General features: G+C 40.9%; 1 protein-coding gene across 2 annotated transcripts in view; it reads right to left on the reverse strand.

Annotated features, from left to right (window-relative positions):
• The window catches only part of RBMS3 (RNA binding motif single stranded interacting protein 3), an 860525-nt gene that overhangs the window by 357553 nt on the left and 476232 nt on the right, over window positions 1–26740 (reverse strand). For both annotated transcript variants that reach the window (XM_063125041.1, XM_063125049.1), the window contains one exon: window positions 11757–11815. In XM_063125041.1, coding sequence (XP_062981111.1) covers window positions 11757–11815 — 59 coding nt within the window. The remainder of the gene's footprint in view (window positions 1–11756; window positions 11816–26740) is intronic.

Raw genomic sequence — 26740 nt, forward strand, 5'->3', positions numbered from 1 at the left:
TTGTGACAAAGTAATGATCCAGAGACACGTCTCAGCAATGTACAAAAGTTGAGGTTTACAAAACGGCCAGTGTTTCTGTGGTTAAAACAGAACAGCTCTTAAATCAAAACATGCAACTAATTTTAACGTAAGAAAATCCCAACCAAATGTTACATGGAATGTGTCTCCTCTTTACACTTCTCCTCCCTCGCAGGAACACCAAATCTAAGAACAGAAAGTTAGCAGAAATACAGCCTAGGCAAGAACAGATATGACATTCCTGTTTTTACTTAGACCTGCAGTCACGTGTTCTTTCAGTTTCATAAGAACATTAGTAAAATGAATGTTTGCTGATTGCAAATACAATATTAGGCAAGCTGGACAGTTTCAGAGTTGTAATTAATGCTTTTCAGGTGACTATCTTTAGCAAGGATGGGAGAGATTACATACAGTATGTGTCACTGAAATACATATATGCCTCAGTGAGAAATGGAATAAATAAATAGTGACAGCAAAACTGAAGATGCCCCAACAACCTTAATGGCAGAGAGTGAAACTCTGTTGAAATAGATGAGTGGTTTTGAGCATTTCATGCACATTTCTTTGGGCTGCTAAAATTAATGAGTGTGTCAACAGTTTTCACTTCCTTTCTCCCCCCTCCCTCTTAAATGTAAACAATGCAAGGGAAGTACAATCTGGCAAGTATTCCAGTAAAAATTCCTACATAATATAAGATTTGAATGACATTAAGTGTGCTTTCATTTTCTCCCCTCAAATATTTTAAGCCAAATACTTGTGATGTACTGTTCCAAAGAAATAACACGGGGTACTTTCGTTTAACTTTCTTTACTAAATGAACATGTTAAATTGGATCTCTCAAGGGCAAAGTTGGGAAACCTGTGCTTGACTGCATCTACTAGGAGCTCTTCTACATCTGCACTGAAGCTGTCTATTTTCTTCCATCACTCTCAGATCTGGGGTATACTGCAGAGAGAGCTCTCAGAGGGCTCTGATGCAGAGTGGGCTCTCAGGAGCAATCATGTCAACCACTCAGGTCATTTCTGCATTCCACAGATCGACCAGGGTTTCTACAGAAGCACAAGCCATTATCAACCGAAAATCCCCCTACAGCCACCTGGAAACCACCTGGGTCCATTAGCATCCTTGGGATAGACCATCTTAAGAGGTCCCCCACCCTTGCAGAGGTGAAAATATCAATGGAAGGTAGATTTAGATTTGATAGAAATCTGAATCCTAAAAGCACATTGTACAGAAGTTTATTCTGATCAAGTTCAGTGGAGCCTACTATTCTGTGATCCACCAGAAGAACATGATGTTCCATTCTTCAACTACCTCTAGATAAAATCTTGCCCTGCTGAGATCACCATTATTTCTGCTGAAATTCACTATTATTTCTACTGATTCCATCAGAGGTGCTGTGCCCAACATTTTATCCTTTACTTGCTATATTCTCCTTGGGATGGACGGTGCCATCTGTCTTTAAGCAATAATGCACAGTATTGCTATGTTACGGTTTAGGGTAGGTTTTCATTTTAAATTGCTATTAGTAGCAAAGCTTCTGTGTTCTGTTGGATAAATAGCCCAACAATGGACAAATGGTCCTTTTGATTAATGTTTCAGGTAAGGCTCACTGTTATCAGAACTATCTTTAGATCCAGCTGATACCACAGTGCTACAGTTTTAAAGGACATATGGGAATGAAGGCTTGCCTTATGAGATAACAATGCTGCTCTGGCTGTTTTCCCATTCAGAACAGCAGAGAGATTAAGGAGAGAGATATATATGTTTCTCCTATCTAGCCTACCAGTTCACTCCACAGTACAGCATTTAGATAACTGCTTCTATCGCCTGCCTCCACCCACTGCAATTTGGGCCAAAAGCCATGATGGCTGTGCCTCATTTCCTTTATCCCCTTATTCACCTACTGGCAGATTTACATGGCATCCCAAACTGGCCACATCATCTTGAAACACAAACTGAGATTATGCTGCTGGCATGGCCGAGATATCTATGAATGCTTCAGTTTTAGTTAATTACCCACTGAGCAAAGAAACATTTTTTCCCTTTATTATTAGACAAAAATAGCTCCACAATCATAAGCAAAAGTCAGGAAACAGTGGGAAGCAAAAAGATTATTACTTTTCTGGCTGTTGGCATAGCAAAACCTGGAGACCAGCATTCATTGATTAGCATCCCGGATAGATCATTGTGAGTAACGCAAGCTGGATTGTGGATTATTATATGGGCTTTTGGACTTTATTTCAAAGCTCTCCCTCTAGACCTTAGCTTCTACCATCTCTTCTCCCTCCCTCTCCCCCCCCCACAACTACTGGGAACTGAAAGTATTTCCCCACAGCAGTTTGCCCATTCAGCCAGTCCCCCTTTCCACCTCCATACTATCCCCTGATCCATCTCTATATTTTCATCATTATCTATTAAGGATAGTGGAGCGGTAAGTCGTTGCCCTTTTCAAACGACAGTCCATCCACATTTCAGCCCCCTTCTTCTACTCCATCCAGAATTCCTGCCCCATATGGAATCAGGCATGCAGCTTGGCAAAGCCTCAATTCATTATACTGGTACTGGTACTTCTTTCAGGCTCGCATGGCTTGCAACCCACCAGGCTGAACAAAGCTCACACCAACCAATTATAGCAGCATAACAAGGGTGTGATAGTCAATAGTAATCTTGCTGTCTATCTCTCCGGTTAAGTGGTATTCAACCTGCTCTAGAGGAGCTTGCACTCCCCCCAGAAGGAGCAAGTTCATAGCCTGGGGTTGTTCATAGATCCAGCTCTTTCATTCAAGGCCTAAGTAGCCTCAGTGGCACAAAGTGCCTTTTATCAGCTTTGGCTGATATACCAGCTATGACCCCTGCCTCAGTAGAGATAGCCTGGCTACAGTTATTCATGCACTAGTAACCTCTTGTCTATTGCAATGCATTATACATAGGGCCACCTTGAAGATGGTCTGGAAACTTCAGTCAGTGCAAAATAGAGTAACTGGGCAGCTTAGTGACTGGCTGTTTTGAACATATTGCTCCAATGAGGTGTTATCTCCACTGGATGCCAGTCAGTTTCTGGGCCTAATTTTAAAGAATTGGTGCTGACTTTTAAACCCCTTTAGAACCAGCCTTCCTGAAGGAGTGACTCTTCCCATATATTTTTGATTGCTATTATTATTATTTATTTATTTATTTATTTATATAGCACCATCAATGTACATGGTGCTGTACAGAGTAAAACAGTAAATAGCAAGACCCTGCCGCATAGGCTTACATTCTAATAAAACCATAATAAAACAATAAGGAGGGGAAGAGAATGCAAACAGGCACAGGGTAGGTTAAACAGGCACAGGGTAGGGTAAAACTAACAGTATAAAGTCAGAACAAAATCAAGTTTTAAAAGCTTTAGGAAAAAGAAAAGTTTTTAGCTGAGCTTTAAAAGCTGCGATTGAACTTGTGGATCTCAGATGTTCTGGAAGAGCGTTCCAGGTGTAAGGGGCAGCAGAAGAAAATGGACGAAGCCGCGCAAGGGAAGTAGAGACCCTTGGGCAGGCGAGAAACATGGCATCAGAGGAGCGAAGAGCGAACAGTGAGATGAGAGAGGAGATAGGAAGGAGCTAGATAGTGAAAAACTTTGTAGGTCAACAGGAGAAGTTTATATTGGATTCTGAAGTGAATTGGAAGCCAATGAAGAGATTTCAAAAGTGGAGTAACATGGTCAGAGCAGCGAGCCAAGAAGATGATCTTAGCAGCAGAGTGGTGAACAGAAACCAACGGACTGATGTGAGAAGAAGGAAGGCCAGTGAGAAGAAGGTTGCAGTAGTCCAACCGAGATCATCTCCAGAGGCTCTTTGGGTTGCCTCCACACACACTGGGACAATGGGTGTCTACCAAGAAATGCAGACCTACCTGTGTGCATTCAGACTCCTGGTTAAGACCTTCCTCTTTTAAGAGGCATTTAATCTTTAATCAGTTGCTGTGGTTATTAACATTACTGCTGGCCATTTAATGTTTTAAATATTGTTCATGTCTTTAAAGTTTTTCATTACGTTGATATTTTTAATGTTGTATTGATTGCTTTGGTTGTTATTTTATTGGTGGTTTTGCTTTTTTTATTATTATTATAAACTACCCCAAGGGCATTTGCCAGTTGGGAGGTACGTAACTTTAAAAAATAATGAAATCAAAACAACTGCAACTACTTAATCAAAGGAACTGTGAAGCATCTGAAAGGCCACAAGGCACAGCTGCTGAATTGAGTTTGCCTTGCTTGCTTGTCCGGGTCCACTACATTTTGAGCATATTTTGAGCATGTTTGGGTGGACACCTAAATTTAGCATAGAACAGAGTGAAAACAGCAACAAAGGGTTATTGAAGCAATCACTCTTCAAAACTGAGCTTCTGCATTGAGCATTTGCATCTGCCTGTGAACAACCAATTTAAGGCAGTGAATACTGATTTGACTAGAAAAGATAAAACACTTGGTACATCAGTCAAGCTGAATTAACATTGTCTTTTGTTTTCCCCACAACAGATTAAGAATAGTTGAACGTATTACTGCCCTATTCAGTCATTTCAAAGTTTTTTTATAGGTCTAAAAAGGCTCCTAGACCCATGAGTGCATCTATTAAGAAGAAGAACATGGTACAGGAAACAAACTCCAAAAAAAGTTATGTTTCAGGGAGAGAAAAAATGTGGAGCCTGGGGAACTAATTAGGCTGGAGCTGCCTCTCCCAAAGACTTGACCTTAAACCCAGAGAGAAAACTGTACACGACTTAAGATAGAAGAGAATTTAAATGAAATCAACGAAGTTACTTGGCATGAGTTGCACTTGCACCAAATGTGAAGCAATATTTTGCCAATATATTTAAAGAGGGTCAATTGAGAATCCTCAATAAGAGAGATTGTGTGTGTGTGTGTGAGTGTGTGTTGTCAGAAACTAAAAAATACTCCTGTAATCCCTCTTAATTGTAAGGGTGTCCTTGGAGGCATGTAGAAATGTACACAATGTGAAGGCTCTGAGTTAATTAACCCAACAATGGGACTCTCAGTCATTTCCCACTTGCCAAGTACCCTGCTTGTTGCCAAGATCCCTACTAGCATATAGAACACCTTCAGGCAGCACGACAGATGTCAAAGTACAAGCACAAAGGAAAACAATCTACCTGCTACCATGACTCCTGGATTTGCCTCACTAGTTCATTGCGTTGCCTGGAAAAAGGAGTGTATCTAAGAATCAGATCAGCTGTAAATGGTGCAACAGCAGTGTAAACACATAACTACAGTGTAACTACACATAACCCACCAAATAAAGCATTCTAGTGAGGAGGGCTTGGAGCTCTGAGGCTAAGAGGCAAAGTTTGGTGAAGTTAACAGGACACAACACTCCCACTGGCTCCAAGAGGGCATCAATACCCACACTGGCAGTATGTGAATAACCAGAGTGCCCCAGTTAATGAGCATATCTAGGGTGTGGGAGGGACAAATCTGTCAGTTTCCCTTTTCCCCACATTCAATTATTTTTTAGATCTCAAGTTCTTTCCATTCTGTTTATGAAGAAACATGCAAATGTTGATAAGTTCATAAAAGAATCTAGGCAAACATTCTCTATCTGCACTGGACAAATTCAATAAGTCTAGCTATTCCAAGTATGAAGAGGGCCATGTTGTATCTGCCTGCCACATAGTTGTTAAAGATGAGAAGCCTGCAGGAAAAAAAATGGGGTTGCCACAAACATAGCTGAAATCTAGACTTTTAGGAGCTGAGCAGTCAACGCCCTCTGCGTGGATGAACAAATCAGTAAGTTCCACTTCCTACCACATACTTTTTATTTATTTTTTAATTTTATTTTTAGATCTTAAGTGCTTTCCATCCTGTCTATGGAAACATTTGTGAATTTTATTAAGTTGTTATAAACAACAACAACAAAAACCCAAAATTCTCACTCATCTTTAATTTAGAAGTGCATGGTCTACGTAGTATGCATGTAGTTTGAGAAGATGCCTGGTCCCAGTTGCCGCATAAAATGCAATTGTTTTGCGATGTTCCAGTCCTATAACGAAGGTAACCCCAGATAAGACCAGAAATGAAATCACCACAACTTTTGAAACGTGAAAAAGACACATGGTCCAATAAACAGGACTATTTTAAAACTAGAAGTATTTTTTCGAGCTGTAACCATCTAATCTGTTATATCAAAAGGTTCAAGGAAATGGTAAGGTCACCTGCTGATACAAACAGTCTTCTTCTAAATCTAATATCGTACTTTGCCAAGACCTCTTTTAAAAGCAAGAAAAGTGCCTTAAATGCCTATGGCCCTGAGAAACAAGTCAATACTATTTCCTCCAGATTATATTGATAATGTAGGAACTGTTTAAGGTACAGCAGGGGAAAAATAAACTTATTGGAATATATTTGCAGTGACTGTTGAACAAAAAGCAAAATATCTGTGATTAGTAACAAATGCTGGAATGTCTTCAACTTCTACTGTCCTTCAGGCTTGGCTCTTACAGTCAGGCTTTACCACCAACTGGTATATCATAATTGCCGGTTGCCAGGTAGCTGATTAATGTGATGTCCAACTAACTAGGAAGAGTTGTTTCCTTAGCAAAATTGACACAACCTGGTTTCTCCTCGCCCCAAGTCTTTGCTTTAGAATCTGGATTAGTGTGGATGCTTAGGTGCCAGCCCTAAGATGAATTGGCAGCACTTAGGAGGAAAAACCTACCCATGTCCAGTTTCTAGATGTCCCGTGAATTACCACACTCCCAAATTCTTTGAAGTTTAAGTATTGTATAATATATGTTTATAAAATGTATGGATATGCTTTAAAGTGAGTCCACTAGGTTTTATGTCACCAGTGATTATGTTAAAAACTGAAATGCATTAGGCAAAAGAAAATAACTAGGACACATCCACCAGACATATGGACAGTGAAATGGTATGATTTCTTTTTAACAAATCACACAGCTTCAAATTTCAAAGTGTTCTGTAAATTATTTACTTTCCATGAGGTCCCTTTTTCCCTCCAAAGGCTGCTCTGATCACCTGCCCAATGTGTTGAACTTATGGTCATTAAATAGGTATGAACACATTTGGTTCAACGTTTCCCACTCACAAAAATGTCAGTTCGGAGAAACATAAATAACACAGCACATTCATTTCAATTTTTGCTATACTCAATAAATAAAATTCATTGGGTGAAGAACTTTCTGCAGGACTTCGCCACTTTCTTCACCGCTTTTATGATTTCACATGGACCTTTTCCATGTTGCTACTCTGATCAGCTCCTCAATGCTAAGAACAACAAAATACAGAGACAGCTTCTCAAGCATGACCATATGATCTTCACCCTTCGTTCAAGGTGGGATACCGATTTAAAATTGGCTACATTATATAAGTTCCATTACCTAAATGCTATGCAAAAATCAGAGGTTACTCAGGAGTGTTTCAACTTCAGGCTCATAATTAGCAAGAGCCAAAGACTGCCAAACCTTGGTACCCAGCTGTACACTTTTTAGACAGAGTCACACAAGGGTTGTTTGCTCAGGACCTGGGAGGAAAAGATCTGTAGTCTAAAAACAGACGGCAGTCCCTTAGGCCCCTATTAGCTGCTCGTTTCCTCCATTAGTCTGGTCTCAGTGCACTTGAAGATGAGTGAGGCGTTATCACCTTTGTCACAGACCTGACAAGCATCCCTCTGACAAACCTGCCTCAACTGGTTAGACTAGTTCCCACCCAGATGCCCACTTCTTGCAGTGAGTTTGGTTCAGAAGACTTCAACAGAATTATTAGCCCATGATTGCGTGTTAAGATTCTTCTGAGGAGCCGTGCAGGACCTCAACATTCATCACTGCATCCGATTCAATAATATTACCTTGTTCAGACGTAATGCTAAACTATGGTTTAGCATTACGTGAATGAGCCTAGGATTCTCTTCCAACACAGCTGTGAGGAATCAGAAGTGTTCACTTGCAATTTTAACTATCTGCACTTCGGCATAATGTCCCAAACCTGGACAAAGTATAACCATAGTTACAATAGTTTCCTGAATCAAACTAACTTCAAACCATGGTTTATGAAGCTAGCTTGTTCCAATACACCATAGTTAAGATTAACTACACTTTAGGGCTTGGATGTAATCCTAAACTGCAGTTAATTGAAAATGATAGTGAAAACATCCACTCTCCTCATGGCTAGGCCAAAGGAGAAGGCTTGTTCACATGGTGCTAAAACATGGTTATTCTGTTTGGCTTTTTGATGCACCTGCATCATTACTCTGAAGCCTTCTATGGGAGAGGGATTTCAACTCAGATTTAATCTAAATATCAATAAAATCAATTCCATTCCTAGTGATGGGGCTTGGTATGAGAAGCACAATTATACAAGGATTGGCGCCTGAAAATGGATCTTTCTTGTCAAATAACCTAAGAGTTCTGCTACTTCTTAACTTCAGAGTTGCTTTCCTGTTAACCAGGAACTTTAGGCAAGGATACTGACTATAAATACAGTCTAGGCATTCCAAGAAAGCATGAAACAGACTACCATATATGAAAGCTGAGGAGGATATTAAAGCTGAGGAGGTTTAAATAAGAAGGTCTGAGAAGGCCACAGAGGCACTGATAGGAATAGACATTTCCTATGATGGAGGGCCTGATTGTCTGAGCTGGGTCAAAGATGGTAGTGAAACAGCAGCAAATAAACAGAAGGAGAAAACTGGTTTCCTGAAAGGATTACTGGAATCAGTGAAAGACCCATCTGTTCACACAGCTACAAAAGGAAGAGCACATAGGTCTGTTTTATGTGCTGTTTTGAAATGTTTTTGTGTGCATGCCATTTTTAGTGATGTTAGTGTTGTTGTTCTTTAAAAAATTTTTTTTTACTGACACCACTTGTTCAGAGTATTTCAAAGCAGCCTCAGACTGTAGAAGATGTGGGATATAAATATTTTAAATAAATTGCAGTATATTTCTGGTTTAACAGTTCCTATTTCTAGATATCTCTGTATGGCCAAGATCCAATGAACTATGCAACTCATTTTTATTTGTTAATTTCCTGTCTCTCAGTCTCATTTTTCAAGATAGCTGGTTTACAACATGAGACAGCTTAATGGGTCCATCTAATAAGACTTTAAACTTGTATTTCCGAAGTGAATAGCCCATTGATGCATGGCAAATTACTTTAGAAACTGAGGTAGATTTCAATATCTTCACAGATCTTCACAGGTTGGCTATACCACAATGCAGAAAGCAGCAGTTGGAATTAACAAAATGTAGTGTAGTGGCTAAATGGTTGGACTGGGAGTCGGGAGATCTGGGTTCTAGTCCCCACTCAGCCATGGAAACCCACTGTGTGACTTTGGGCCAGTCACATACTCTCAGCCCAGCCTACCTCACAGGGTTGTTGTTGTACGAATAAAATGGAGAGGAGGAGGGTTATGTATGCCACCTTGGGTTCCTTAAAGAGGAAAAAAGGGTGGGATATAAATGTAATAAATAAATAAATGCACACAACCACTAAGGATGCAACCCTGTGCATAACTAGACAGGAAATGTCCTACAACTCCCAGGGAAAGCAGAGGGAGCTCTCATGAGTGTGAATCTGTGTCATCACCAGGTAGATTATTATAACCTTGAGAAAACCCTCATTGCTCTCTATAGAACAAATCATCCTGTTGTACTGAGCAAATAACTGGGGCACCTCTGTGCGTGTGTTTGTGTGCGTGTGTGAGGATTGTATTCTGAAGTCTTTATATGCATAGCCATCGAAGCAGTACTCTCACATCCTCACTAGAGAATTACATCATGATAACGGAAGTAATTTGGAAGGATTTCCAGTGGGAAAAGACTGTGTGTAGGTAGTATAATGAGATCAAAGGGGGAAATGATACAGTAAAACCAATGTGAAATCTTACTCTGATCAGAAATGACAAGGCTATCAAAAGCTCAGATTCTCAAAAATGTGTGACTCAACGTAGTCTCTTCATCACCATTACACAGTCAACTGCCAGTACAGCTGCCTTTAAGCAGCTGAACATGATGGTGATTCTGTTTTGGGGAACATGCAGCAACAGTTTCATAATGACTGTGATGGTGGCAGACCTGTAGGCTCAAATGTGGGGCTTTCTTCATTATGCCAAACTTCAGGGTGAGGGCGTAATTTAAAGGACTAAAGGGTTTGCGTGAGTGTGCTAAGTCCTCTCCCCACCCACCACTCTTATCCTTGTAGTTAATCCTGCACAGTCCTTTTTGTCCAACTGGGTTTCAATTCAGAAAGTGCATGGGCATGAGGCTGAGGAGAAAAAGATGGGGGAAGGTTTAGCACCCTACTTGCCATGTGTCCCTTTGGCAATATTGCTTGCATTGCCACCACCCAATTTAATCAGACTTCAGCAGAACTGCATTTAAAGATATACCTGGATCCACCTCAAACAAGTATCAAATAACTCTTTAAAGCTCAGCTCCATTCTGAGCTGAGAATCACTGTGCTCCCAACAATGTCACAGGACAGACATCAAACTATTCCACAAACCTCCCCAGTACACCCTTTTCCCCAATGCAAAACTGTCCACAGCAAGGGGCAGCGTCAGAGATAACTCTCCCAGCATTGGTCCCATGACCATTGGCATAAGGAGCCACTACTGACCTCAGAAAGGATAGAAACTACAGTTCCCATGCTTCCTGTTCCAACTGTTGTGCAAGCATGTAGCAGTCCAAGCCTCAGACCTAAAGCTATGGCTGCCTGTAAGCTCTCTCCAGCACTGTTCCCCTTGCTTTAGTAAGTCTGGACTCAAGTCTGAGAAAACAAAGGCCTAGCAGTAGAGAAGGCCAAGGCAGAATCAAGTCCATTCCAAAGCAAACCTGGCATCTGATTTGGAATGGGAATCGTGAGAGAGTAAAATACATGAAATTGTTTTCTCAATTCCCCTCTCCTGAGATTTGGCACCATCACTAGTTAAAACTATCATTTTTGCCTCAACCACACTCTTTGAAAAGGAGATTAACGGAGCACACCATATGTGTAAAATAAATACTTTATGATGAAAAGAGTTAAACTGTGCCATAGAGACAGAATTCCAGTGAAACATCTGCCCAACAGAAATGAGATACTATTTTTCTACAAATACCTTTATTACACTCTAGAAGTTTTTTCCACATAGGTATTTTAAAATTATGTGGGAAACTATACACACACAACTGATGCACTATGAAGGTAACTTTATTTTAAGGAGAAAATAGATTTTAAAATATAAGCCATGAAATAAAAAATAAACTGCAAGAGCTAGTAGGATTCATTTCCATTTGATTTTCCCCACAATTTTAGAAGCAGCCTGTTGGGCAACAGTCAATGTTTTCTACTTCCAAGAATGGAGCAGAAGACGTCAAAAGCAAGAAAAGCAGAATGAGGCTTTGCTTGGGAAAGCTGTCCCAAGAGTATAGCATTTTTACATAGGAAATCAATTTGCATTACCGATAATATCGTTCAAATCAGATGACACTGTGTGGTTAGAAGGTAATTTACTTTGCTGCCGAAGCAATTTGATAGTAGTTCTGATTTGTGATTTTCATTTTGTTTGTTAATGAAAAAAATTAATGAGCAATGTTACTGGAAGTACAACTCCAAGCTCTGGCATTATTAAACATGTTTTCAATATACTGTACATTATGTTAATTGCACTGTCAAAGCCTGAACATTTGTAGCACAAACCAATCAAGCTGATGTGGAATTTGCAGGGAGGACTTCTGGCACTTACCTTTGCACTGGTTTGTGTTTTTGTCTAGAATCGCTTTTGTGGATACAATTTTTCCATACCTGAAAGACAAAAAGAGGAAAAAAGTAAACAGGGATGTTCACTTTATTGTGTTTTCAGACCTTATTCAGTTGTCAAGCATACTTAAGAAACAGAACGAGACTTTAGTGCTCTTGTAAAGTGCAACACTAACAGTACTGAATGCAACTGTACGGTAATGTTCTGCATGCTGTCTCTGTATTTCTGGTCTGACCTTCAAAGACTACCCGTACGAAGGCAGTTAATGTTCTATGTTCACTATTTGATCATCAGCAAGAAGGCGAATTATTGGGTTTCCAATGTTATGCTAGTGGAAAAATGACCAGAGCCATCATTGTTCGATGGCAGTTGCACAGCCACTAGCACAACTAGTGTCCTTAACTACCGAAGTTATGATGAGTTGTGCAATGTTTTGTGCAACAGCTTGTACCACACCTAGTGAGAAATACTTGTAAACCAGCTTGTGCAACATCTTATTCAATGGATTGTGGAAACAAAATCAAAGTATTGTATTTAATACTTGTAGAAGGATGAAAAAGAGGTTTCTGCAAGTTTTGTACTAGCAGACTGACACCACTGGATGTATCTATTGTAGCACCTTTTGAGGATATCAAGACAGATAAAGATGATTAAATCAAATGAAACTTGTGTTTTCATTTGGTTAAATAAAAGAAATGGTTGCTTTCACAAGACACAAAATGAACCAGTCTCTAAAACTGGCAGTGCAATAATGGGCCATATAGGAGACTTTTAGTAGCCAGCCCTAAGACATGCACATTTTTAGAAACAGGGCACATACATTTTGTGATTCCTTTCTGTTAGTTAAGGGGGGAAATGACAGAACATTACAGAAGACATTACACTGACAGCCAGTGTGGTGTAGTGGTTAGAGATACAGACCCCACTCAGCCATGGAAGGTCACTAGATGACTTTAGGCCAGTCACAGTAAATAATAATTTTAAAAAACCCTCAAAAATACAGTTTAAACCAGTCCTAACTATATAAAATCAAATCAAGACCAGCACTAAAGTTTTTGTAAAAAACCAAGATTTCACCAGACACTGAAATGCCACGAGAGAAGTAGCCAGACACAATTCTGATGGAGGCCCTTGCCATCACAGGGAGGCCTTACACTTTTTGCCTCTGGAAGAGAAGAGACATGGAGCAGTGCAACAGGAATGTCGCAGGACTCCGGGAAGCGGGTGGATCATGGGAACATCCTTCTACCAGCCCTCCATGCTTTTGCTGTTTTGCTTCTGTTTTGACTGTGTTCGTACTGTTTTTGTTGCTGAAACAGTTTTATTGTGTTTTATTGTTGTATGCTGCCTTGAGAGGGGTCCTGCCATGAAAGGCAGCCAAGAAATATTTTAAATAAAAAATATAAATAAATATTAGTAATTGATAAAGCTTCCCCACCACCAAGTCCTCCTCTGAGCCAGATGGGGGATCTAGGCCAGACAACATGACACCCTCAACTGAAATCATTGCGGATCATCAGAGTAAATATGGATGTCCTTCACATTTGTTATCTGGTTTAGTATAGAACAGTTGACTCTTCAGTCTGCTGTTTAAGTTGTTGAATTAATATTTTACATGACTTAGGGCAGAATCCTATGCATATTTAGACTGAAAATAGATCTACAACTCAGAGCATTCCCCAGCCAGCCATCTACACTGAAGTAAGTCCAATTGAGTTTGATGGCTTTTACTCCCAGGTATGTCTATACAGGATTGCAGTCTGATTTATTTAGTTCATTCATTTATGTATTTATTTTGAACCCTATTGCTGATTCACAACCCATTTCTAAAGAAAATACATAGTAAAAATGAGGAGTTGCATTATCTAAAATAATTATCAAACACAATCCACCCTTGCCCTGATATTTTACATTCAAAGTTAATATATGGATCAAGGCTTATTGAAGCAATATTCTTCTGCCAACTAGGTTTGATTGACATCCTGTTCAGAAATGTCACTGGAGGGGGGTTGTCTTTGTTTTGTTTTTTAAATCTGGTTATACTGGTGATATAAGAGTAATTAGACTTTCAAGCTTTCTAATAAGTTCAGTAATTTTGGGAGGTGGGAGGCCAGTGCCTTGGAAAATAAATACAGAAATATGTCTTGGCTACATGTAAAAGGAGAAACACTCTGCAATAATTACAAGGAGGAAGACTTGTCACTTAGTCTCACAGTATTATTATTAATATTATTATTATTATTATTTATATAGCACCATCAATGTACATGGTGCTGTACAGAGTAAAACAGTAAATAGCAAGACTCTGCCACATAGGCTTACATTCTAATAAAATTATAATAAAACAATAAGGAGGGGAAGAGAATGCACCAAACAGGCACAGGGTAGGGTAAAACTAGCAGTATAAAGTCAGAACAAAATCAAGTTTTAAAAGCTTTAGGAAAAAGAAAAGTTTTTAGCTGAGCTTTAAAAGCTGCGATTGAACTTGTAGTTCGCAAATGTTCTGGAAGAGCGTTCCAGGCGTAAGGGGCAGCAGAAGAAAATGGACGAAGCCGAGCAAGGGAAGTAGAGACCCTTGGGCAGGAGAGAAACATGGCATCAGAGGAGCGAAGAGCACGAGCAGGGCAATAGTGTGAGATGAGAGAGAAGAGATAGGAAGGAGTTAGACAGTGAAAAGCTTTGTAGGTCAACAGGAGAAGTTTATATTGGATTCTGAAGTGAATTGGAAGCCAATGAAGAGATTTCAGAAGTGGAGTTACATGGTCAGAGTGGCGAGCCAAGAAGATGATCTTAGCAGCAGAGTGGTGAACAGAAACCAACGGACTGATGTGAGAAGAAAGAAGGCCAGTGTGAAGAAGGTTGCTGTAGTCCAACCGAGAAATAACCAATGCATCAACAAGAGTCTTGGCAGAAGAGACAGACAAAAATGATCGAATCCTGGCAATATTATATAGGAAAAAACTACAGGATTTAGCTACTGTCTCGATATGAGGAATAAAGGAGAGCGAGGAATCAAATATAAAGCCAAGAGTACGAGCTTCCTTGACTGGAGTAAGTGTAACATCATTGACAGTAAGAGAGAATGAGAGATGAGGAGAAGGTTTAGGAGGAAAAACAAGCAATTCAGTCTTTGCCATATTAAGTTTCAAATGACGATGAAGCAACCAAGCTGAGATATCTGAGAGACATGCCGAGATACGATCGTGAAGATCAGGAGAAAGTTCCGGAGATGAAAGATATAATTGTGTATCATCTGCATACAGATGATATTGGAGGATAAGATTACCCAAGGGCAACATGTATGAAGAAAACAACAGCGGACCAAGCACCGAGCCTTGCGGAACCCCTACTGAAAGGGGAAAAGAAGAAGACGAGCTGCCATTAGCCAACACGCTGAGAGAGCGACCCGCTAGATAGGAGGCAAACCAGTTATAGACAGAGCCACAAAATCCAAGGTCATGAAGGGAATCTAAAAGAAGATCGTGATCAACCGTGTCAAAGGCTGCAGTTAGATCCAGGAGAATAAGAACGGAATAATGGCCTTTAGACTTGGCAGTAAGAAGATCGCTCTTCTTATGGCTAAGATCTATTTTCATAGATCTATGAAAAATAGCAAGTACCCATCTTACCTTTAAATCATGGGTCTAAGGGAGGAGAATGTACGGCAATGGGGGAGAAACGCTGTTCCACCAAGGGTGAGCTATTCCACCTGCTCCCCTCCCCCCCCACCTGGAGGCTTTAAAAGCAAGGCTGGAGCTGAAGAGAGGCGCTGCTTCAGGGGGAGAAACGCTGTTCCACCAAGGGTGAGCTATTCCACCTGCTCCCCTCCCCCCCACCTGGAGGCTTTAAAAGCAAGGCTGGAGCTGAAGAGAGGTGCTGCTTCAGGGGGAGAAATGCTGTTCCAACCAAGCTTTCTTTTCTTTTTATCTTTTTATCTGGTTTGTTTTGCTGTGAACTTGTATTTAGTATATTTTTGAGTATTATTGTGATGTTGCTGATTAGTATATTGTTAAATATTGTTGTAGTTCTAATTTTTGTAAATCGCCCAGAGAGCTTCGGCTATTGGGCGGTATAAAAATGCAATAAATGAAAATGAAATGAAGATCATTGGTAATCTTAGTAAGGGCTGTTTCAGTGGAATGCAAAGGATGGAATCCAGATTGAAAAGGATCCAGAGCAGAGTTACAAGAAAGAAAATCAAGACAATGGGAGTAGACCACACGTTCCAGGATCTTTGAAACAAAAGGCAACAAAGAGACAGGTCGGTAGTTAGACAGAGATAGCCAATCAAGAGTAGGTTTCTTGAGAATAGGAGAGACTGTAGCATGTTTAAAAGCAGAAGGAAATGAACCAGAGGACAGAGAAAAATTAATAATATGAAGCAAGGAAGGGAGGATAGCAGGGATAAGATTAATAAAGACGCGAGAAGGAATCAGATCATGAGAACAAGTGGAAGGCTTCGAAGAGCGCAGTATTGTAGACAGTTCATCAGCTGAGACCGAAGGAAACGCAGAGAAATTTGCAGGAGGAACTGACAGATGAGGAACAGGAACTGGAAGAGGAGCAGAGCTGGCCAGATCAGAGCGAATAGTTTAGATTTTAGCATTGAAAAAAGAGGCAAAGTCATTAGCAGACAGAGAGGTGGGGAGAGAAGGTGGATTAGGCTTCAGAAGAGAATTGAAGGACGCAAAGAGCCGCTGAGGATGCATAGCATTTGACTGGATCAACGTTGAGTAATACTGCTGTTTGGACAATGAAATGGCAGAAGAGAAAGAGGAGAGCACAAATTTGTAATGGACAAAGTCCACCCAGTCCCTGGTCCTACGCCAAAGGCGTTCAGCTGCCCGGGAGCAAGAGCGAAGGTAGAGGATGAAAGAGGTGAGCCACGGTTGGGGTTGAGAAGGGCGAACTATCCGAGTTGTAGATGGAGCGAGATTATCAAGAGTTGAAGATAAGGAGGAATTAAAGAAGGAGACAGCTGAGTCCAAGGAGACAGCCGAAAAGACAGAAGGAAGAGAGGAGGCTAGAGACTGAGAAAAAAGTAATGGGATGTTTATAAATTTGCATCCTTTGTGTGTTAACATATGCATTTTTTTAATGGCTAAGTGAATAATATTGTCACCACGTAATGACCTGAGCAACCCACATAGGATGCGCACAGAGAATCTGCTTTAAAATAATTACTGGAAATGAGGAAATATGTAGCTTTCCACTCATTACAAACAAGGCTGTTTGGAAGCATGCATTTAAAGGTTATTATTATGGTTTTCTTTTCCACCCAAACCACACTACAAATTATCCATTGCTATCATTTTCCTAATAATCTGTGATGTACCTCGGACAAGAGATAGTGGGTTCAGTCCAGAGGGAATTAGGTGTGATGCATACTAGCATCCCAATGACATCAATGGAACCTAAACACTTAACTCTGTATTTAAATACAATTGATTCAATGGGACTTTCTCAGGATTATTTCCAGGAACTTTGCCAAGACCAAGTGGATTTCATGACTGAAGAGTACTTTTACCAATGGTTACCTTTCACTGAAGTCTGAGGCCTTAGCTAGACCTACCAGTCTAGCGGGACGGAGGGGTGAAGATCTCGCGAATTTTTTATCGCGAAATCTCCCCCTCTGTTCACACACAGCGTGTGATGACCTCATTATTATTATTATTATTATTATTATTATTATTATTATTATTATTATTTATATAGCAGAATCAGTGTACATGGTGCTGTACAGAGTAAAATAATAAAATAGCAAAACCCTGCCACATTGGCTTACATTCTAATAGAATCATAATAAAACAATAAGAAGGGGAAGAGAATGCACCAAACAGGCACAGGGGAGAGTAAAACTAACAGTATAAAAGTAAGATCAAAATCAAGTTTTAAAAGCTTTAGAAAAAAGAAAAGTTTTTAGCTGAGCTTTAAAAACTGCGATTGAACTTGTAGTTCGCAAATGTTCTGGAAGAGCGTTCCAGGCGTAAGGGGCAGCGGAAGAAAATGGAAGAAGCTGAGCAAGGGAAGTAGAGACCCTTGGGCAGGTAAGAAACATGGCATCAGAGGAGCGAAGAGCACGAGCGGGGCAATAGTGTGAGAGGAGAGAGGATAGGAAGGAGCTAGACTGTGAAAAGCTTTAGAGGTCAACAGGAGAAATTTATATTGGACTCTGAGGTGAATTGGAAGCCAATGAAGAGATTTCAGAGGTGGAGTAACATGGTCAAAGCGGCAAGCCAAGAAGATGATCTTAGCAGCAGAGTGGTGAATAGAAACCAATGTACTGATGTGAGAAGAAGGAAGGCCAATGAGAAGAAGGTTACAGTAGTCCAACCAAGAAATAACCAATGCATCAACAAGAGTCTTGGCAGAAGAGACAGACACAAATGATCGAATCCTGGCAATATTATATAGGAAAAAACGACAGGATTTAGCTACTGCCTCAATATGAGGAATAAAGGAGAGCGAGGAGTCAAATATAAAGCCAAGACTATAAGCTTCCTTGACTGGAGTAAGTGTAACATCATTGACAGTAAGAGAGAATGAAAGACGGGGAGAAGGTTTAGGAGGAAAAACAAGCAGGTACCTCAGAGGGAGAGGCGTCGTGCCCGCCATTTTGTTTTGTTTTTCTTACAGAAGAAGATGCGCGCGAGCGCTTGTGCACAACAGGTAAGGGTTTTTTTTAAAAAAAAAATCAGTTCCCCCGCTTCTCCCACCCGACCCCCGATGGGCGCAGTACTCCTGAGGAGCTCTGCGCCACGTGCGTGAGTCACGGGTCCTCGCCAGTAACCGTGAGGAACCGGGACAAACCACGACGCTCAGCCACATGTTCCACGGTCTTGGGCTCAGCCCGAGACCATGGAAAAACTGGGCCTAAAGTGTAGGGTGAGATCCCGGGGCATTGGAGGGATCATCCCTCCCTGATCCCAGGATCCCCTGTGCGTCATGTGGACACACAGGGACGATCCCAGGGATCGCCCTGGGATTTCGCCCCGTTTAGCTAAGGCCTGAAATTCCTAAAGGTGAAATCTGCAAACTAGTTGATTGGAGAATCTAGATGGTTTATCTCCCTTGAACTAAACTGAAACACACTTGCTGAAATTCAGTTACTTCACTCATTTGTGGAATCGAGAGGCTCCACTCTCATTCTGGTGATTGTTGCTCACAGTCATTAACTAAGACTGCAAACCAGCTCTCAATTAACCTGCTTAAACCACATGAACTACAATTGGCCAATCTGGGTGTAGGATTGCAGTTTAAGACAGCATTCAAAAGATAGTGTATTTTAACATGGAAATAACAGCCAAAACAATGCCAGTATTTCTACCAGAATATCCCTGCCTTTTATTGGATTAACACTGAGATATCAATCACTTTCAAAAATAGAAAGCTTTTTTTTTAAAAAAAAAAAAATCATCTTTAAAATAACACTGTAGCTTTGCATTTCAAATATCTGCAATCTTTTTCTTTACTTGCATTTTTCTATTTTAAGTCTTTTACCCATTTTTTAAATATAAAGACTCCAATATACAATGTATTAACAAATGTAACAATTATTAGTATTTATTAAAACATTTAGAGAGCAACCCTATGCCTTCCAGATAGCATTTGGGGGGTGGGTGGGCGGGCGGAGCCAGGAAAGCACACTTCCTGCCCCCTTGTAGCACTCTTGGAAAATGGAACATGGGAAGGGGGGGAGGGGACGTTCCTAGGGCATAGAAGGGAGAAGAACAGGGCAGCGGCCATACGACATACAGTATCCGATGGCAGCCTCAGCCTCCTTCCATCCCGCTCTGAGGCACAGGTGCTAGATGGGCAAAATCGCATTGGATAAGTGCCAGCCTCCAAGTGCAGAGTCTGTCGACTAACCGGATAGGATTGCACCCTTTAACTTTGTGCCTTTCCTCAATGAGTTAAAAATGACAAAGTGACTGTTCCATCTTAAATTATAAACATTAAAAATCATAATTGCACTGCACATTTTAAAAAGTAATTGTAAAATAAGAAAGTGAATGTACATTAATGTATCCACTGGCTTAAAGGCCCAACATGTCCCCCACTGGGAAAAACCTGCCCACTGGAGTATATTTATGCATTTTATTATCTGAAATATAGAAATGGGAGGACTACCGAGGAGATAAGTTTTCTACAATTAGCGCTGTTAAACAGGAGTTCATGTAGCCAGTTGCTACTTTTTTTCACCAGTGAAAACATTGATTAATATTCTATGGGCAGTAACCAATGGTGTCATTCTGCAATCTAGTGGAGCTCTACTGAACCTTCCCGTTGTGCAACCAGTTGTGCAGCAACCAGTTGCACAATGGGGTTCATAAGCATAATGCATATCTGCTTGCACAACCACAGTTGTATAAATTTAACTTTAGTTGAATTCTTCTATTCAACTAAATACTTCAGAACCTAGTTTCTGCGAGCACAATGCCATTTGTGTTAATGGAATGACATAGTTGGATAGTGCCCAATATCTGTGCAGGTACTGTCAACCCCAGACACTAGGGACCAGATTGGATGATACATTTCTCCCAATCATGCCTTAAACTGTAGACACATAGGTGGCATGTGGACGTCCTGTGCCTACCTGTACAGGTGTGATGGACAGACACAGAGAGCTATTACTGGATGGGCAGAGGGGAAATTAGTGCACTCACCCCTCCCCAACACATTGGGCTAGTTCTGGGGAGATGTTTCTTCAAATTTGATCTTCCAAAAATAGATGCCATTTTCATTGGCATCTGCATAATGGGTATTTACAGCATCCCTAATCATGATATACAATGGGCTGTACTCATTGCTGGCTTTGAGTTAACAGAAAGAACATCACTTAGCACAAGGCTGGGCACTGGGTTTTTGTTGATCCCCTTCACGCACCCCAACCTTATGCTCTCCCTCCATAAAAGAAAATCTGGGGACCTCCAGAACAGTATGGGATATGGTGCAAAGGTCTGCAAAAAGGAGGGTGGCAAAAATCTGGTTCCCCCCCCCCATGTATGAGTGGTAGTGCTTCTGCTTAAATGATTTAAGATGCAACCCTATGCATGTTTACATGGAAAAAAGTTCTACAACTCCCAGCATTTCCCAGTCAGCCATGCTGTTTGTGGAATGTTAGGAGTGGCAAACTTACCAGTGTCTGATTCACTGGACACTCCCCCCCACCCCCGCTGCCACTGTCCATCTCTGTTCGTCGGGGTGGTGAGCTTCTTTTGAAGCTCAGTGACGCCCAACAAGTGCTCAGCAGCCGCCCACCTTCACTCTGGAAATTACATATTTTCCTCATTGAATGGCAGTCATAAAGGCAGCTAAAAACGTATTAAACCATTAACAAGCTAAAACCAGTAGAAAAATTAAAAACAATTAAAACTATGTGCAGCTTTAAGGAAATGTGGACTTCAAATGCTTTAATAGAAAGCCACAATTTAACTTGGCGCTGAAATGAAGGCAATGTTGGTGCCTGTCGGGCCTCCAAGAGGAGGGCATTCCACAACGACTAATGACCAAAAGCAGCGTTTCCACCTTTATTCTTGCTTAATTGGACCTTTATGGCTGCCATTTACCCAATGGGGGGAAATACGTAATTTCTGGAACCTCCATTGTGGTGCATGATGGAAGGTCTGGACAAGGGCAGATGGCTGCCAAGCGCTTTTCAGGCCTCGTGGGCACTGGGAGCACGGATCCGCAAACAAGTTGCAGGCACCCAACTGGATCTAGGGGAGGGGTAGCCATAAGGGAGTCCACTGCACTCCCGGACTTAGTCAGGTGCCCACAACATCCCTAGTTGTAGGACCTTTTTCTGTCTAAACATGTATAGGATTGCGCCCTTAGGGTATGAATATCATGCCACTAATGATCAACTGAATCGGCCCTCTAATAACCTCAGACTGCAATGACTCTATACCCACTGCCCTGGGGAATAAGCCCTATTAAACTCAATGGGACCTACTTCTGAATAAACATGGATAGGATTGTATTGTCAGGGTTCTGCATTTGATGGCACTTTCCCACCCTTTTCATTAGTACCCTCTTCACTTTTTAAACATATATCGCTGTGGGAAAGAAAGAGAAAGACTAACACAAAGTTCCATACTCTGAGATGGAAAAGATGAAAGCCAGCGACCACCAGGGACTGTCAACAAACAGATCATTGCAAGTTAAGCATTTTATAGAGTTCACCTAGAGTGCGCAAAAATCACATGTAAGCCTACAGAACTTCCTCTCATTATTTACGAATTATGAATGTCTAGGTGCCTTGGCTCTCTGAAATAATAATTATTGTGCAGCTTCTAATACTGCTGCTTTTCCAGGTAAATTTTTGAAATTATTTATACAAACTGTATTACAGGAGGGCTTCCATTCATTAAACATTGCTATCAACTCTCTTTATTAAGTATTACAATTAACCACCTGGGAGTTAATTTTAAATATGGCCAGCGGTATATAAATCTATTAAATAACTAACTAAATGAATGAAACAAACAATACATTTATTTTAATGACTGGTATGTTAGGCATTTTAATTTCCAAGTAGTGGATATAACAACTCAAAGAGGAATCAAACACATTTTTTCTCTAATGATTTTCTTTTTTGAAGGAAACAAATAAAACCACCCTAACCATCACTATCAGTTTATTTGTATAGTGATTTTCTATGGTAAGACTATGCTCAAAGCAGCTTTCATTTAAAAAAGAAAAAGGGAAATTGTGATCTTAAAGTAGCAAAATCTTGCAATCTTCAGCCCTTTACAGCTTCTTCTTTTTTTTAAGGTCTGGTTTGTTCTGTGTTTCTACTTGATTGAGGTTTGATTTACATGTTACTATTTAAAGTGGTTGAAGGCAAAATCCTATGCATATTTATACAGGAAAAACTCCTACAACATCCAGCATTCTCTACCCAGCCATCTATGCTGGGAGTTATAGGACTTTTTTTCTGACTAAACATGCATTGGATTGTGCCTTAAGTTACTGTGAGGTAATTTTGCCATATCAGTATTATGTGATTTCATCTTTGCATAATGAGTACATTTTGGACTGTTGCAGTTCATGAACCATTGAAGGTTGGGTGTGCTCAGTCATGCCAAAGGCTAGCTCTTAGTGTGGGCACATACAAACGACATAAAGGTACCTTCTGCTGACTTTGCCATCTTAAAAAGTATCCTTTGCCATCATAAAAACTATTATAAAACTCAAAATTTGACCAGAATTGTGCATGCTTGGATTCATGGTAACAAATTATTCCAGACATGATTGTGAATGTATTCCAGCCTATTTATTTTATTTGCAACATGCACACAGAATTCAACATACACATTCAGCAGAAAATATAGCTCCGAATGGTGCGTGTGCACAAGCACACACAAAACCACACAACTACTTTTCTCCTCAACTAAAACTACAAATGCAGAACAGAACTTATAGAGAACGGCAGAGATGAGGTCTTGCTCACAGAAGCAATTCGACATTGTACTCTGATTTAGAAACTAGTTGAGTCAAAGGACTTCCACAGTGTCATTTGCTTGCCTGAGTCACAATCTAGAGCACGGGTGAGGATGTGACCCTCCAGATGTTGTTAAGACTGCAACCCCATCAGCACTACCCAGCATAGCCAATGGTGACCGACGATAGGAGCTGCAATCCAACAACATCTGGACAGCCACACATTCGTCATCCATGATCTAGATCCCTGATCCCTGATCTATAGACTGACATGTTAGTCAATGCAGTGTGAAAACTCTACTCAACAGTTGAGTTTTTAAGGGGCACATGTTCTAACACCACCGTTGTGTGACTGTGGGCTATCATGGAGTTGAGTAAAACTCAATGCAGCATTTGAGTGACAGTTCCTCTGCCTTCTCTCCTCCCCAGGTCCTCCCGATGGTATCCCATCAGCCATTGCTGCAAAAAACCAATCTCAGCAGTTCTCCTAGAGTGGCACTCACTCCTTTCACCGCTCTTGCCAGAGAACTCTGTAGCCAGTGGGAAAAGTCAACTCAACACAACAAAAAACTCCACAGAGCCTGCCACACAACATGCAGCACAACGGTTGTGCAGGACCTCTCCTCTGCACAGCATGGATATTCTGCATGGAGTGTTCCCCCTCCAAAAAAGATCTACCATTGCGTGGCGTTTTCCTGCCAGACAACACATTTCTCAACGGTGGTGTAAAAACTCCACTGTGGAGTTCTAAAACTACCGTTGAGCAACGTGTTGGCTGGAGTGAGCCATTGAGTAACTAACAGTGACCATGGGCCTTTTGCTTCTTTATTTTAAAGCAGCATCCTCAATATCACATTACAACCTCTGCTTGAAATGTGGGGAAGTTTCAAAGGCTCAGGTTGCAGTATTAAGCAGGAACAGTTTTTTAAAAAGCCAGATGGTACCACTCAGCAGTAGAGATGCTTGAGGACTTTGGATCTTGGTGGATTCCAACCATCACCGACCCAATCTGCTCCTACCAGACTAACATGCAAATTGCACCAAAGTCAGCCACCAGCTTTTGCACTTCCCAAATATTCCAATACACTTCTTGTCTCAAAAACATAGGAAAATATACTTCATTATTGCACGTTTTGAGATTGTTACTTTTTTAGAAATATATATTTAAATATATCTAACTGAGGATGTCCATCATTTGAAAATCCAGCCTTTGGGGGCTCAATGGATTTCCTCTGTCCATCCAACTTGGCTGTCATTTTTGAGCTGAGACACAAACTTTTGTGTGTTTTTTCTGGTTTTGGCTGGGGCCACAAATTCCACAAATTTATATAATTTGTCCACATTGAGCCCCAAATTTGTGAAAATTATGCAAATGAGTGGAAACTGCAGTCGTGATTTCAGCAAGTTGAAAAATAGAGAAAATCCACTCACTGGCCTGATTCGCTGCAGACAAGTCAGGCCAGCTTAGTGGATAACAGAATGAAGTCCAAGGGGGTGAGCCGATGAAAATTCGTTGAGCTCCTCCCAAAGATTCCCCTGCTATCCTTACCCCTAACAGTTCTGCCCACCTCGTCTCCACCACCATGTTTTACAACTGCTTCAACATTCCTGATACAATCTGTTTGCCAACCCTGATTATTATTATTATTATTATTATTATTATTATTATTATTATTATTATTATTATTAAATTCTCTGAGCTTGTGAAGTTTTGCATTATAAACTCACTTAAATCATAGCACAATCACGACTGCAGGAATAAAGCGGAGTTTGCTTCTGCTGCCCTGCTGCCCTCATTACCTGCTGCTGTCTGGTTGGCCATTCCTCCCCCATCTGACAGGCTGTAAGGCCCTGGACCTTGGCCACAAAGGCCAGGCCAAGCTACACCACTGTCCCTACGTTGCCTCAACAAGCCCCTGGGCACCTCTAGTTTGTTAGTCTTGACTCTAGGGGAGCTATTCCTCTACTTTAGTTTATATGATACTGTTATTCAATATATTCTTCTACCTCTGTGATAAGAACCAAGTTAAAATAGGCCACCAGACATTACAGATTGCACTTTAAAAGGAGTGACTACAACCTCAATCCTGGCTTAGCTGTATTCATGCAAGCAGTGACTTTCACTACTTTAGTTGACAATCCTAGGCTTTGCTCCCATGAAACCACTATCCCATCCATCAGTATAAAGTTCAAGCACCGCATGTTTGCACCACATTCTACAGCTCCTATGATCAAGAGCAAAGGAAGCTGCAGTGCTGATGCCTTGGCATGGCGAATCATAGCACCGGGCCATAACTAGCGATGCTTAAGGAATATGATCTTTGAAAACTCCTATATGACATGTCTTGATCTGCAGAGTAACTTGCAGAATCTTCTCTAAAACTTGTGATGCAGTTCTTGAACATTTAAGGACGCAAGCCTATGCACATTTAGATAGAAATACATCCTACACAATGTAAGGTTGATTTTTTTCTCTAAACATGCATGGAATTGCATCCTAAATATATAAAAACATGCATTTGAAACAACTAGATTGAGAGGAGTGCGTTTATTTTTAGGAAAGGGGATTTTAGGGGAGCAGGTTAATCTGGAAACAGAATAGAATTATGGGTAAAAAATGCAAAAGAGACACAGGCCAGAAACGATCTGTCCGTTCCTGACTCAAATGAAAAGCTGTGCCAAAATCAATCCCTGCCCATGTCTTGTCTGTTGAACCTTGATTACTACATTCAGGCTCCACACACGTACGGGTAACAGAATAGGTATATTAAAACAGGGGTTATACTCAGCTGCCTGGCTGGCATTAGAAAACATATGCCTGCCTTCCTAGTCCAAGATAATTGGGGTGGGAGGGAGGGATAAAGCAGTCTCGAAGCTGGGTTGTATTTAACAGGACCATGCATAGCCAACTCACGGTGCCTGAATATAAAACATGCACACACACACACACACACACACACACACTGCACGGAAATCTAACAGTCTCCACCATAGCCTTAGTCAAGTGATTATCCAGCTGTATGTATGTAAAGCAACTTTCTTTCAGGAGCCTTCAAAACACCTATGCACTACATGGCAGAGCCAAGGATAGAATTTCAGTCCTGCATGCTATAATTTCCTGTCTTTGGCTAGTCTGCACCAGCCCCTAATGTTATATTAATGTCATTTTGGTGGGCGTGATTGAATTATCTACAGCATTAGGGCATTCGAGGGGTTATGAGAGCACATATTTCTCAGCACCACAGTGACTAACTCATATTAAGCATCAGCTGTGGGGCTCCAGATCACCGCACAAGAAGACACACACTTACGTTCAGAGACAAAGAGCACTTCATGGTTGGCATCCGGCCTGATCCGGCAAGCACGGCGCACATAAAAGCTTCCATTGAAGTCAGCGAAAGCCCTCTTCGATTCAGCCCACAGCATTATTGAAGGCAAACAGCACATCCTCAACATTCAAAGTGCAATGTGTTGACAGGCTGGGTGGCTGTTTTTTTTTCTGTGTGGAGGGCCGCGCACACATT

The sequence above is a fragment of the Elgaria multicarinata genome, chromosome 1 (assembly GCF_023053635.1).
Source record: "Elgaria multicarinata webbii isolate HBS135686 ecotype San Diego chromosome 1, rElgMul1.1.pri, whole genome shotgun sequence".
NCBI lineage: Eukaryota > Metazoa > Chordata > Lepidosauria > Squamata > Anguidae > Elgaria > Elgaria multicarinata.